Below are 15,191 nucleotides of genomic sequence, written 5' to 3' on the forward strand. Positions count from 1 at the left end.
TTGTCTATGTGACCGTCACTGTTGTTTCTAGCGATAATCCTAATGCTGGTGCTGCAACCATCAGAAATGGACTCTTGTTTGGAAGGCTCCCCCTTAGGAGGAACAATGATGCTGCAAAGATAACATTGCCTTTCCCGTAATTACTGCTATTGGGAGTGACATTGCTACATTTGGAATTGTCACTCCTTATGTTATCATAATTGTTGGGTGCATTGACATTTGTCACATTTGCACTTCTGCAGTTGATAGAAGATAAGCCACTATCATTTCTGAGTATGGCTACACAACTTCCACTCTTGGACACAGTGCTGGTCCTGCCATTGTGGTTCATTTGAACAATTTTTTTGCAAAAAGTTCTCATGTGATGTCAAAGAAAATTTGATTAGCATGGAAGATTGAGTGCTGTTTGTTTATAGTGAGTGCAGTAATGTACATGGAGAACTACAGGATTCTCAATTTCTTGCTGTTTTTCGCCACATTACTTCTTCGAGATTTTATGTGCCCCCCCACTCCCTTTTGTGTTTATGGGATAATGACCAACACAACAATTACTGTAGAGCACAATCAGTATTGTGTTTTTCACCTTTCATTTCTGCTTCCTTACTTATTTGTTAGATTTAGTGTAACCACAGACAGAGACACAAGGCGTATACCTCTGACACAAAGAGAGTGCACCTTGTGTTGGAATGCTGTTTTTCATGAACTTATCATTTTTTTTCTGTAACACATTGGATACTGCTGGAGATTACAGAATAAACATAAATTTTAGCTATTTTTTGTATGGAGATTGTTGTATATGAAGAGTGACCACTTTTTTAATTTATAGTGAGGGAGTGAACACTCAATCATTGTGATGTCATTAAAAAGAGATAATCTACCATTTGATGATCTTATATTGCTGTACTTCAATGTTTTGTTACATTTGAAACCAAAGCATTTACATTTGACCACAGAATTAATTATCAAAAAGAATATATACTTTGTGTGTTTTGATAGCTGCTGCTTTGAATTGCCACTAATAAACTTACACAAAGAGACTACATTTTATTCTTTTTTTCCCCATAAATGTATCATGATGGTGTATTCGAAGAAAATAAAGGAACTGTACATCTGAGTGGCACAGATACAACAGACTGCATTTGTCAGTTGTCACTGTAGTGAACTAAAAAGTTGATTCCCATTTCAGCAAAATGGTGACTGAATTTTCAGCATATGGAGTGAGTTATAAATAACTGTAGTATTTTCTTATGAACAAGAATATTTTTTATCTTCATGTTCTATATATCTTTATCAAACTGTTTCTCTCAAACAAAATTCAATTCTCTTTAACTGACAAAGTGAACAGCAGTAGATCACAGAACAAAATATCACCACACGTCTACACACACTGTTAAATAACCAAAGAAGCCTTCAATATAAATAGTTGTTTTATTGATTTCTTTGACACCTTTTACTCTAACTATGGAGAAGTCAGGATTTCTTTGTCTGCACTTATAAAGACCACAAGGAATATTTCAAAACAGTGAAAAAACACAGTTCTTGAAATCTTCAGATTTTAATTTTCCCTTTGCATAATGAGTATTGTCCTCCTTTCCAATGTAGCAACAAGAGTGGACACATGGACAGACAACATGTTACAAGTACACTGTAAAATACTGCTCTGATCTACATTATATAAAATTAAGGCAATAAATAAAGAATCAATATTTTACATTGTATAGTGTCATATTCTTCCACACATCACTGTTTTGCAAATGATTTATATCGAACAAAAAACCTACTTTCCTTTTCACAATCCTATATAGTGTTCCAGTATCTTATTCTTTGATCACATGGTCCAATGTGTTTATACACAGTGACAAATATTAATACAAACATATGATTGCACAATGTACAAAAAAAACAGAACCTAAAATTCATCCTCATGTAAAGTGTTCTACCCAAATTTTATTTGTACCTATATCAACCAAATGCAGTTCTTGCATAATGTCAATATGTTCAAAAATACTTTTCACTTGGAGAACGATCATTAAATATCACAAAATAGTAAGACCCTCAGATACAAGGGATGGAATATGAAGAATATGCAGGTACAGATTATTGGCACAATATTGTAACCACATGATACCCACAGTTCACTTCTGCCGGATTTATTGTTCTGGAGTACCCTAGCTCTTCTCATACTCCTCTTTTAATTTGGTAAGAAGAGCATCACACATCTTCTTTGCATCTCCAAGCAACATTGATGTGTTTGGATTGTAGAAAATGGGGTTGTCAACAGCAGCATACCCCACACCAAGTGATCGCTTCATGACAACAACCTACAAAAGTAATCATACAATAGAATATATTTTCTTCAAACACTTATGAAAATACAGTCAAACCTCCATACAAAGACTGCCAGTAGAATGATAAACCGGGTACAGCAATAATTTTACATGGCCCCGACTTATTTCCTACATGTATGATGTTAATTACCCCTCATTACAATGATTAAGTAATTTTTGCAACAACCTACTACAATGAAGACAAAGTTTTGTCGATCTTACTATTTTCTGCTTCTTAGAATCTGACCATACTGGTATATATCATTTGTTCACTCTCTCGGCAAATAGAGTCACACAGCTCCGTGTCTGAAGCAGTGTTAAATGTATTGGTCTGTACATTGTTGAGCTTGAGTTGCAGTCAGAAGTGTTTGCTGGGCCCATACACAGTTCATTTCCTTTCTTTTTGTAATCTATGAAATGTTTTTAAGTTGATGTAAATACACTTTGTAGTTGGCTAATAAGATATAGACAATGGCTGAAACTCAAACAGATAAGATTAGAGACAAAAATGGAGGTTTTCGAAGACATCAATAACAGACTGAAAGAGGTAGACATGGTGAGGAAGTACATACTTGCAAATCAATGTTTTCTAGGGACAAGTTTAACCCTTCAAGAACAAGAACGAAGACAGCTGCTGCTGACAATGATGTGGACAGTGCTACACTGCAGTGGTTTAATGAGACATGTTTGTAGAGCATACCAATTAATGGACAATTGATGTGTCAAAAATCCTTCAATTTCACTAAGTTTCAGTTCTAATTTTAAAGCAAGTAACAGATGGTTGTAGAGATTTAAGGAGGGACATGGTATCGTTTTTCAAAGTCATTTCCAGCAAAGAAAAACTGGCACGTTTAGGTGATGCAGAAAGTTGGTGTAAAAACACAAGTGCAAACTGGTAAAAAAATACAGTCCTGAAAACATATGCAGTGCAGATGAAATGGGATTTTTACCAACTGATACCAGAAAAGACAATTGCCTTTAGAGGAGAAAAATGTAAAGGAGGAAAGCAGTCTAAAGTACATCTAATGGTTCTTCTCTGCAGCAATGCGTCAGGGACACAGAAATCAACACCAGTGATGATCAACAAATCCCTGATGCTTACAAAATGTAAGAAGCTTACCAGATAAGAGGACATACATTTTATTTTACCTTCCCTTATTTTGCTAGATGATTCAGTATCTTCAGCTACAATGTTATGAGCATGCACAGAGAGCAAATACAGTACAGTACTCTGTCAAATTAATTTTATATATTTTTTCATTATTCTAAATAGGATTTTTTTTTATTCCAGTCAATTGCAAGACAAATTGGAAAGCATGGATGATATCTGCTCTCTTTAGCAAATGGCTGATTTTGCTTGATAACGAGATGGCAAGGAAAAATAATAAAATTGCATATCTGGTGGATAATTGCAGTGGCCACAACAGAATACCAGCGTTGAAGGATATAGATCTAAGCTACTTCTCCCTAAACTGTACTTTGTCCCTTAGGACACTAGACATGGGCATGATTACGGACTGCAAGACAAAATACCATTCTAGTCCAACATGCAACTGCAAACATTGAAAGAAAGGTGGGCATTCTCTACAGTTCAACAAGAAGTAGGCTTGTGACATGACTGCTAGTTCCTGGAACAGTGTAGTGCTGAATGTGATTGTGAACTGCTGGAAAAAAGCAGGTATATCCAAAAGCAAAGCTGTTGGTGAGAATGTTGTGGCAGACAGAAAAATGCAAGATGATGTTCAAAATGATCTTGAGATGTATTCAGCAGTAACTGATAAAACCATAGACATATCAGTAGTTGAATGTGTCAGTGGATGACGAGATATCTGTGTTTGAAGCATACACTGACAAATCTATCATCAAAGAGTTAAAGTGTAATTTGCCTGCTGAAGATTCTGACAATGACAGTGATGTGATAATTGCATATCCTTCCACCCCTGACAGAGCTAGTAAATCAGTTGGAAACTATTCATCAAATAGCACCTTAAATCCCCAGTGTTCCAGCCAAACAATTTATTGCATTAGGGGAAATAACAACAATATTTACAAGAGAATCATTAAGGGAAAAAAAACTAAGGAAAATAGGGGAGTTTTTCTATACACAAGTGTAAGAAACTCTACTAATAAATGGAGTAAACAAAATGTGTTTGATTATTTGTCTTTTAATGAAGTTTCTTGTCAAAAAAGTACTACAGTACTGTATATACTGACCTTTAAAGTACAGTACTCTAGTAATAATCCCTTAACAGAACCTCATTATAACAATAACCCTGCTATGAATGAATACTGTTCTATCAAGGTTTGACCGTATATACAAAGGATTTTATAAAATGTCAATGATGCTGTATAGAGTAGACATAAACTCAAATATTTTTTTCAGTGTTTCTGGTTCTCACTTTTTTTCTGCATATGCTTTTTTCATGACTGATGACAACACCTGACCATGGTCATGAGACAGGTTTGTCTTCTAATTATACAGCAGTTTCCACCATTATAACTTCTAGACAATTTATCAACAATTAACTATTTATTCAAAAGACTTGATGCTATTCAACTTTATAAATTGGTTGTTGCCTTAAAATATTCTATCAACAGGCAAAATCAAACAATGGAAAAACCAAGATGGAACATAACAATATTAAGAAAAGAATAGCTGCTACTCACCGTTTAGTGGAGATGCCGAGTCGCAGATAGGCACAACAAGGTCTTTGTCGTAAACAGACCCCCCCCCCCCCCCCCCCCCACACACACACACAAGACTACAGTCTCTGGGCATCTGGGCAGCCTCAGCAGCCAGAGACTGTGGTCGTGTGTGTGTGTGTGTGTGTGTGTGTGTGTGTGTGTGTGTGTGTGTGTGTGTGTGTGTTTTGTCCATGTCCACCGAGGATCTTGTTGGCCAAAAGTTCACTTTCCAATAGTCGTTTTGCTGTGCTATCTGCAACTCAGTATCTCCGCTACATGGTAAGTAACAACTATTCTTTTTGTAGTATTGTGACTATCAACAGGGCAAGACAAAATAACTTAATTTATGTATAGCAATGCAGAAAAAACATTATCTATACTAATTTTGTAAAGTAATGGAGAAAAGCAAAATATGGTGACCACAATAACTTTTTTCACACACATTCCCAGCTGAAACACAATACTGTAAAGAAAAACAGCTTACACTTCATGTTAATGATTATTTCTTATTATTGTGCAAAATTCACTTGATAACTAACCTGATCAGCTTTCCACACTCTCAAGACAGGCATACCAGCTATTATAGAATTTGGATCATCTTCAGCTGCACTGTTTACGGTATCATTAGCACCAATGACAAGTACAAGATCAGTCTCCGGAAAATCATCATTGATCTCTTCCATCTCTAGTACGTCGTCATATGGCACACCAGCCTCTGCCAAAAGCACATTTAACTGGCCTGGCATGCGACCTATTAACAAAGAAAGCACTTTTCAGTTTATAGGTCATTCTGTGCATACTGTGGAGTGAGCACTTATGCACAAACCACAAATCCTGCTGCTCTGCAATGTAAATATTACCACTGGAATTGTGACACACAAAATACAATTAATTGTGCACATTATAAGTAACAGAATCATTAGCTTCACTTCTAATCTTCCCAGATGTAAAACTTAACACACACATTCCCTATTTACTAGAATATAATAGCAACAACAGTTTCAGAGGCACATCAGATGCATTAATATAACATTGTAACAACCTTTCAGAGCCAAGTCTTCTTCCATCATAAAAGAGAAGTGGCTGCACCACAGTAAATTTCTGGTTCATCCCCTGGAATTTTATGGCATACACAAACCATCTTTGGATGTAATCGAATCATACTTAAGTAACAGGAGACAGTTTGTATCAATTAAAAATAGATGCTCCTCACTGAAGGAAGTTCGGACTGGAGTGCCTCAGGGCTCGGTCCTAGGTCCTTTTCTGTTCATCATTGCAATTAATGACTTACCTTACCATGTAGGAGCAAATTCAATTGTGTGTTACGCAGATGATACAACATTGCTCAATACACACCATGACACAACAGAACTGCATCAAGCAACACAGGAAAAACTAGAACTAGTAACGGATTGGTTTTCTTCTAATGAACTCCTGTGTAATCCTGATAAAACACAAGAACAAATTCTGGGTTTAACTACAGCTGTTGAAAGCAAATCAATAAAATTGTTAGGATTCCATGTTGGTTCAAAATTAAACTGGGAGGTACACATTAGCCATATCTGCAAGAAAATAGCAAGAGTGTGTTATCTCATCTGGAGACTGACAGATGTAGTCCCTGATGAGTATCTAAAGGTGGTATATTTTGGCCTCTTTCAGTCACACATTTCCTACAGCATATTGTCATGGGGACATTCTTGCTTTGTCAGTGAAATTCTGAAAATTGAAAAAAAAGTAATCAGAATAATTAGCAAAGTTAAGCCCAAGGAACACTGCCGCCCCCTCTTTATCAAGCACATGATATTAACTCTTGTGAATCTATACATCTACACAGCACTGCTTTATGGCAAAAGCAACTTAAGTGAGTTCGAGGCCAGAGAGTACATACATCCCCACAACACCAGAGGCAAACTGGACTTTGACATACCAAGACAAAGACTCACAAAAACTGCAAACTCACACAAAATAATGAGTTTAAAACTCTTCAACAAACTTCCAGCATCTGCTCGGTCACTGAACAGTAATATTTTCAAACATAAGGTTTATGACTGGTTACTCAAACGCCCATTTTATAAGATAGCAGAATATTTTGAAATAATCATTGACATTAGTATATAAGAATATTCCTAAAAGAAAAGGAATTAAATTGTAAAAACTTTACTGTAAAGTCATTGTTAATTGTATATTTAATGTTCAGACCTATTCTGCTGTAAGTGGTCAATGGTTAATAAACTGAAACTGAAACTTACTATTTCTGCATATACACAGCAAGATGGAGTTACCACGTCTGTCAGAAATCGATCCATACTTACTGCCAATAGTGCTGCGAGCTGCTTTACGGTGGATTCACACTTGACGGAACTTCACCGTCACATCAAGAGATTCTCCTCTGTAGTTCCAATTGTGGCGTTAACACACGCCATTAACGGAACGTCTTTGGCACATCATATCAGCGTAAGTCAAGGTTTCTCGGAAAGAACGTTTTGACGGGCCATAGTGTAGCCTACTTGGTGAGCAACTGTTACATTAAGTACACAATGTGAACTAATATGAAAGTATTCCCCACTGACTGCTATTGCAAAAAGATCTTAATATGTATTGGAAGACAATACTAAGTTAAAATATTTTATTTTATACACTGAAGGAATCCATTGCAAAATAAACGATACATAGCTTTCTCAATGTGCTTTACTCACAATTTTTCCAGTGGAATAGCAACAATAAAAACCAGGAATAAAGCTGATGTGGCATACAGAAGTTTAAAATAAGATCCATAATAAATTAACGATGAACAGGAGGTAGCAGACATACATGTAAACATAGTTCAAGTATGCTAAAAACGTCCCATCTAGCCATACCATAGGCAAACCATCAGCTTCTGTCGAGGTGATATTGGACACCCAAATCTTGAATTTCTCTTTGTAATTTACATTTGTATCTTGCTTAACAGGTCACAAAAATTGTTGTTTAGACATTCTGAAACATATATAGAACAATGACTTCTCTTCTTCCAGCTCCTTGTAAAGAGTGTGGAACTCTCCTTAACTGTCTCAATCTTTCAACATTTTTCTAACCTAGACTCTTTTTTTCTCTCTGTTCCTCATCATCAAGTGCAACGATAAATCATTGAAAACTGCTTTGAACTAATTTTAGGCATTTCCTGACGATCTACCATGAATTATGAAATAGCACCTCTGCCAAGTATTTTATGAACCCTGTAACATCATGACGTTCTTTCAACGTTGACATGCCGTGTAGTGTGAATGCCCACTGACTGTTGATGAAAAACATGACTGTGACGTTCCAGCAAGTGTGAATCCACCTTTGGGGCACGCACACTTGGGAGACTTCCTCTCGCACTACTGTTTCATCTTTCCCATGACTAACTAATCAAAAGTTACACTTTTTTCAAATGAAGAGAGTACAAACTGCTTTAACACCTTATACTTGTCAATTGCACTATAATAACCAACGAGTCTACAGTCAGGAAACAGTTGTTCATCATGTGCACTACCTCAAAAATCTAAGCAACTGGAGAGCAACATAAAGTGGCTCCACAAAAAGTCTCGCAGATGCACACTGTATAAAATGGCCAGTTGGATGGTATTTACACCCTAAAATATTCATTTTATGGTTTTAAAACTTCTATGAAAAAAATATGTATTCCAACATACCTTATTGTTCCAATTCACAGTGGTCCAGGCAGGATTTACTTCCAATGTGTGAACAACTGAATAAACTACACTGAATTTTCTGACGGTTCATTTAACTTGTGTCCATAAAAAGTATCGCACATTTACTTGTGTTCGCAAAACGCATCGCAAAACTTTAACTCCAAATACAGCCACTAAATGTAATCACTCAGGTCTCTTAATTAATTTAGTTATCTGCACAACTTATTATTTCTCCCTGTTCCACAGCAGTGAAGTGTCTGTATTTTTAATATTATTGTGTCACTGCCTTTTCCTCACAGGTTACATCCACGTTCATCATTAATTTATCACTGTCAGCTTTTTTATCAAAAAAATGGTTCAAATGGCTCTGAGCACTATGGGACCTAACATCTGAGGTCATCAGTCCTCTAGAACTTAGAACTACTTAAACCTAACTAACCTAAGGACATCACACACATCCATGCCCGAGGCAGAATTCGAACCTGTGATCGTAGCGGTCGCGCGGTTCCAGACTGAAGCGCCTAGAACCGCTCGGCCACTCCGGCCGGCTGGCTTTTTTTATCCACCCTATTTTCAAAAGAACTACTTTTTTTATCTGGCATATCAAGTGAAAATGTTTTACACATGGTCCACTTGATTGCTGAATCAGGACAACCACATGTGTGTTGGTGAATACATTCCATGCAATCAGTGCACAAGTTTTTAAACTCACATGACTATGACTTGTCAGATGCTGACTATCTCCTTTACTTTGGAGGAAGATACAACTTCCCAAGAGTCACCAACTTCAGAACCAAGAACAGTTGAAATTATGAAACTAGACTGACACTTCTTCCGAGGATGAAACAGCTTAGACGTTACCTTGCCTTTATGCATGGTGATTAGTTGGTGGACAATCTTGTCTCTGACGAAATTCATAATTGCGTAAATAACTTTGTCACAGTATTTCACGTGTTTGCTATGAAAGTAAATGTATTTAATGGTTTTGCAACATGTTTCATTCGATGTGAATTTTAGTTTGAACACCAGAGTGCAGCCTGTAACAATATGCCCACATTTCTTTTTGATTACCATAAACATTTAGAAAATGCTGTCCGAATTCTGATGTATCAGGATCTTCATACAAGTGCTTCAGGCTTGCTTCAAACTATTCTAGTACTGACCTTTTATTTTTTTTTTATTTTTTTATTTTTTTTTTGTAGGGCACACAACTTCAATGGTCATTAGCGCCCAGACTACGTTAAGAATGCACCGCGAGGCACAAGTTTAAAACAACAACTAAAAGGGAAAACACGATAAGAGACAGACTGACAGGCATAGGATTAAAAAAACAGCATAATCAAATGTCCTTAGATAGGTTGGTCAAGTTGATAAAATGAAGAACACGAGCAGCTGCTCGTGGGTCATCCGCTAAAATGGCATCTAGAGTACATGGCAGGCCAAGATCAAGACGCAGTGTGTTAAAATCCGGACAGGATGTTAAAATGTGGCGGACTGTCAGCAATTGCCCACATGGGCAGAACGGCGCCGGCGCAGCCGTCAGCAGATGGCGATGGCTGAACCGGCAGTGTCCAATTCGTAACCGGGCCAAAACGACCTCCTCCCGCTGAGAAGGGCGGGAGGAGGATGTCCAAGCCGCGGGAAGAGGTTTCAAGGTCCGAAGCTTGTTGTCCGTAAGTGCAGCCCAATCGGCATGCCACAGCGATAAAATGCGCCGACAAATTACCCTGCTACAATCCGACGAAGGGACACAACAAGAAGCTGTCCGAGGCTGGAGGACCGCAGCCTTGGCCGCGGCATCTGCAGCTTCGTTTCCAGGGATACCGACATGGCCAGGAACCCACATAAAGCTAACCGGAGAACCGACGTCCACCAGCTGCTGAAGAGAGCGTTGGATCCGGTGCACGAAAAGGTGAACCGGATACAGATCACTGAGGCTCTGGATGGCGCTCAGGGAATCGGAGCAGATGACATAAGCAGAATGTCGGTGGCGGCAGATGTAAAGAACAGCCTGGTAGAGGGCAAAGAGCTCAGCTGTGAAGACCGAACAATGGCCATGGAGCCAGTATTTGAAACTTTGTGCCCCGACAATAAAGGAACACCCGACCCCGTCATTGGTCTTTGAGCCATCTGTATAAATGAAGGTCATATTAGTACTGACTTGCGGTCCCTTTCTTCCAAACATGTCAAGGTCTAGTTTTTAGGTTAAAGATAGCTCTGTGTTCCCTATAAAGAATGTTGGACTCACTGGATAGGGAATTAGAAAAGGAAGGTGTTTCCAGGTTAGTTTAGCTTCATTTAGTTAGCTACATATTGCATAGATCATATGAATGATGAGTCAGTTTACACGATTACATTAATGAGCACATTATTATTTTTAGTCCTACTAATTCAACTACACTGAACTTTTTTTTAATGGCTACTAGTTTTTAAATAGAAATTTGTCACTGGAATAGAAGGAGTTGTCCAGGAGAAATAATTTTAAATTATATTTAAAACTTGCTTTGCTACCTGTCAGACATTTTATGTTATTAGACAAATGAGCAAGAATTTTTGTTGCTGCAGATTGAATTCCTCTCTAAGTCAAAGTCACTGACAGCTTTAACAATAGGTAATGAAGCTCATTTTTCTCCTGAGTATTGTAGGCATGTACATCACAGTTTTTCTCAGACTTTCATGGATTATTTACGATGAAGTTCATTAGCAAATTTATGTATTGTGACAGTGTAGCTAAAATATCTAGCTCCTTGAAGAGGTACCTACATGACATCCATGGGTGAACACCACATATTATTCTTATTGGTTCCTTTTTTGCAATCAATATATTTCTTTATAAGTGATGAGTTACCCCAAAAAATTATTCCATATGACATTCTTGAGTGGAAACAAATATGTCAGGAAGCTCTACTTTTTTTCCAAGATTAGCAATTATTTGAAGAACAAAAGTACCTGAACTCAACTGTTTGAGAGGCTTAGTAACATGCTTCTTCCAGTTCAAGTATTCATCAGTATGTACACTCAAATATTTGGAGCATTTAACCTGATTCATTGACTCCTGCTTATTTGTTACATCAATTGTCATTATGGCTATATAGAACTGAATTTAGTGTGTTTTTCCAAAATTTGGGGAGAGTCCATTTTCAGAGAACCATTTAACAATGACTTCACTTGAAGATGATGGGCACAAAACTCAGCGAAACATCGGAACAATACGACACTGCCACTCAGCTGATCACCCAAGAAGATTTCATCATTGAAATTGATCCTACTTCCTATAGGTCACTTTTAATGCTATATTCTAAGCTGATAGCCAGGCTGTTTCCTGCTCCTCCTATTAAAGTACTTTAGCCTCATCATAGAAATCTCTACTCAAGTCCACTATGTTCTCTGTCACCTAGCTAAGCTGGGCACTAGGTTTCATGATGCTTGTGACTTGGTATTCTTTGCCTAGCTTTTCCTGTAGCAATTGGCCACATCTCTCCCATGACTGCTCCCTAGCAGCAAGACTCTTTTCCTCCTAAGTGACTTTTTTACAGACTTAGCCTAAAAAGTCATTCCTACAAGTCTGCTTTACCCTAGTAAACTCAATAACTTGCCCTACTTCAGAAACAAGTTAAACTGATTGCTACTGACCGGAATTTGATTTCTGAGATTTTCTCCTTTTTCCTATTGCTGATCACCTTCTCCCAGCTCCCACAATCTCTTTCCCCTTTGAACCTATCTAATTCAAAATATGCTGTTTCTAATTCTGCCTGGAGGGCACGAATCTTCCGTCCCTGTTCCACAATTTTCTTGCCTCGTTACATAATCTACAACTCCAGGAAAGACTCATTTGACACTTCTTTAGCTTCCCTACTGCATTCTCCCCAGTGAAACACAAACCCACATTTCTCCCATACCAATTAACTTATGGCAACATCCACATCTGTCACACATGACTCTACCCTTACAGTAAACTAAAAAGCACTACAACACATTTAAATTGTAATGAAGTACTAATCAGTAAAAACTTGTCTTTTGGTGAGTTGTGCAGCTAACTTCCAGGCATCAGGCAGATGCATAGCAACAAAATCAAAGTTCATTGAACAAAGATAGTATCAAACACTAGACAAAAACTATAAAAGCGCCATATTTTCTAACACCACTCTTAAACTGATGCTATCAGGATATTATTCAAAGGACTGTAATGGATCCAAAGCAACACATAATGATTATACAGTGAGCAGAAGTTAACACTTGGTTGTAAACACACCACTAATTTTCCCTAAATGTACATTTTAAATCATGGAAGACATGAAATGTATGAAAAGTCTAACAAACAGGATATTTATAACAATGATATTAAGCAAAACACAATCCAGAAGTTATGGAGAGCACTGCAGTGTATTCAAGACAACTCTTTAAGACTACTCCACCACTGTTGTTTATGTACGAGCACTTCAGTGCATCCATCGTCCACGGCTGCCAACTGCCAACTTAGGAGTGAATAACACATGAAAGATTACCCCAGGATGACTGGGTGGAAGGGGAGGAGGATAATAGCTGTATGGAGGTTGGAAATGTTTTAAACAAGGTTGTTTGGGGGTTTTGGTTGACTGTTGTCAGTGGGGAGTGTGGTGAAGAAATCATACACAGCTCTCCCATGCCATCTCCTTCTCTTACACCAGTAAACTTATTAATCAATGACCAACCAGCTCTCTTCTGATCATCCAGCATCACCCTGGACTTGAAAAGCTCAACCACATCCTTCACCAGGGCTCCGACTACCTCCCCATTTCCTGAGATGATGGCTAGCCTGTCCAAAATACTACCAATGTCGCCCAAAGCTGTGTTCCACCACCCACCCAACCTACAAAATATCCTTGTTCATCCCTATTTCAGTTCTGCATCTCATGGGTCATTGCCTTGTGACCAACCTAGGTGTAAGACCTATCCCATATAACCAACCACCTCCTCTTACTGCATTCCAGTCAGTCGTTTCCCACACTATAAAAGGCAAGAGCATGTGTGAAAGCAGCATGAATAGCCAATCCATACTGTAGCTAACTACAAACTTGGCCATCCAGTTGCCAAATGTGCTGAGCATTGCAACACAGCCATTTGGATACTCCCTTCCAGCTCCAGTTTCTGTGAAATATGCAGATGGGATTTTTCTCTATGGCATATCCTGCACACTCGCAATCCCCCTGGCCTGAACCTTTGTTGACCTGTTTCCCCACCTCAACCTACCTTTTCCCTTCTCTCTTCCGCCTACACCACTCATTCCCCATTCAGGCCATGTACTGCCTTCTCCCACCACTCTTCTTTCCCTCCCCCTTGCCTCGTGTATCCATCCCCACCCCCTCCCCACTTCCATCTGTCCAGGCAACTGACACCAATAAACAACAACCAGTCTCACAGCAGCTGCAGGAGTGTGCATTTGGATGTCTCTGATGATGTGTGTGTGTGAATATATGCACTTTTACCAGAGAAAGTGCAAAAACTCAAGAGTCAGTGTAAATACTGCCTTCTGTTGCATGATTGTATGTGACACAAATCAGTCAGCTATAGGTGAGTGGTGCCTTTCCTTTATTTTACATATTATTCTATCCAGTAATTTCCATTGTCAATGACAAATTAAAATAGAAATCCTTGGGAAGTCTATAGTTTTCAGGTAGAGCCCATTATCTGCTCAAGACACATGTTCGTACTCAGTCATGCCATAAAACTTCAGAGTTAATTAAAGCTAATGGAAGTTATTTCAAAGAATAATGTAAGAAGAACATTAACTGATCACAGCTTAATCAAGAACACATACCAAGAGAATTTATTGTGCCAACCCTATCAATTCTAACAAAAATGAAAATTATCTTAACCAAATTTGATATTCATTTTCATCTGATAATGTTTACTAAGGAGAAAATTGCTTGCTCGATGAAGCTGAATAGAGTTTACCACTCTTGGTCAAAAATTAAAGCACTATGAATGTGGCCACTCGAAGAAAAATAATAAAATTTTATGTTGTCACCAGTGTATTTACTACAGCATCAAGATATGTTTACATGAAATTGTTCCAAAGTATCATGTCTAAAACCAAACAATTTCTGCCACTTAATTCAGAGTGTATTAAGCTTTCAAAGCAATAAAATACAAAATATACAATAATCTCTAAAAATAATTGATTGATTCTACTTTGTCATTGAGGGTGGTATTTTCTCTGAACATGAAACCCATGTAAAATGTCAGGTCTATATCCTGTATTCTTCTTGGGGTTGAAGCTCTTTTTTTCCATGTTTGCTTTAACAATACGTATGTTTCTGGACAGGGTCCGCCTTTGGCAAAACATAATTTTTTTTTTACCCAAACATGTTTCACTGCAGTTGCAGCACCTTCAGTGGGCTTTTATTTTTCATCTGTTAAAGAGTGTTCCTTGCTGTTAGTATACATGTATCTATTACTTTTTAAATCCTAATTACAGATATTTGAAAAAAAAAACAACACATAAATGAATTCATAATTTACATGT

At 37.8% G+C, this 15,191-nt stretch overlaps 1 protein-coding gene across 5 annotated transcripts in view; it reads right to left on the bottom strand.

Moving 5' to 3' along the window:
• Window positions 1–1,536: 1,536 nt before the first annotated feature.
• The window catches only part of LOC126235925 (NAD(P) transhydrogenase, mitochondrial-like), a 227,995-nt gene continuing 214,340 nt past the window's right edge, over window positions 1,537–15,191 (bottom strand). For all 5 annotated transcript variants that reach the window (XM_049944884.1, XM_049944885.1, XM_049944883.1 and 2 more), the window contains exons 18-19: window positions 5,552–5,763; window positions 1,537–2,321 (exon numbers count right to left, since the gene is read on the bottom strand). In XM_049944884.1, coding sequence (XP_049800841.1) covers window positions 2,169–2,321; window positions 5,552–5,763 — 365 coding nt within the window. In that variant the 3' untranslated portion in view covers window positions 1,537–2,168. The remainder of the gene's footprint in view (window positions 2,322–5,551; window positions 5,764–15,191) is intronic.

This window comes from Schistocerca nitens, chromosome 2 (genome assembly GCF_023898315.1).
Source record: "Schistocerca nitens isolate TAMUIC-IGC-003100 chromosome 2, iqSchNite1.1, whole genome shotgun sequence".
Lineage (NCBI taxonomy): Eukaryota > Metazoa > Arthropoda > Insecta > Orthoptera > Acrididae > Schistocerca > Schistocerca nitens.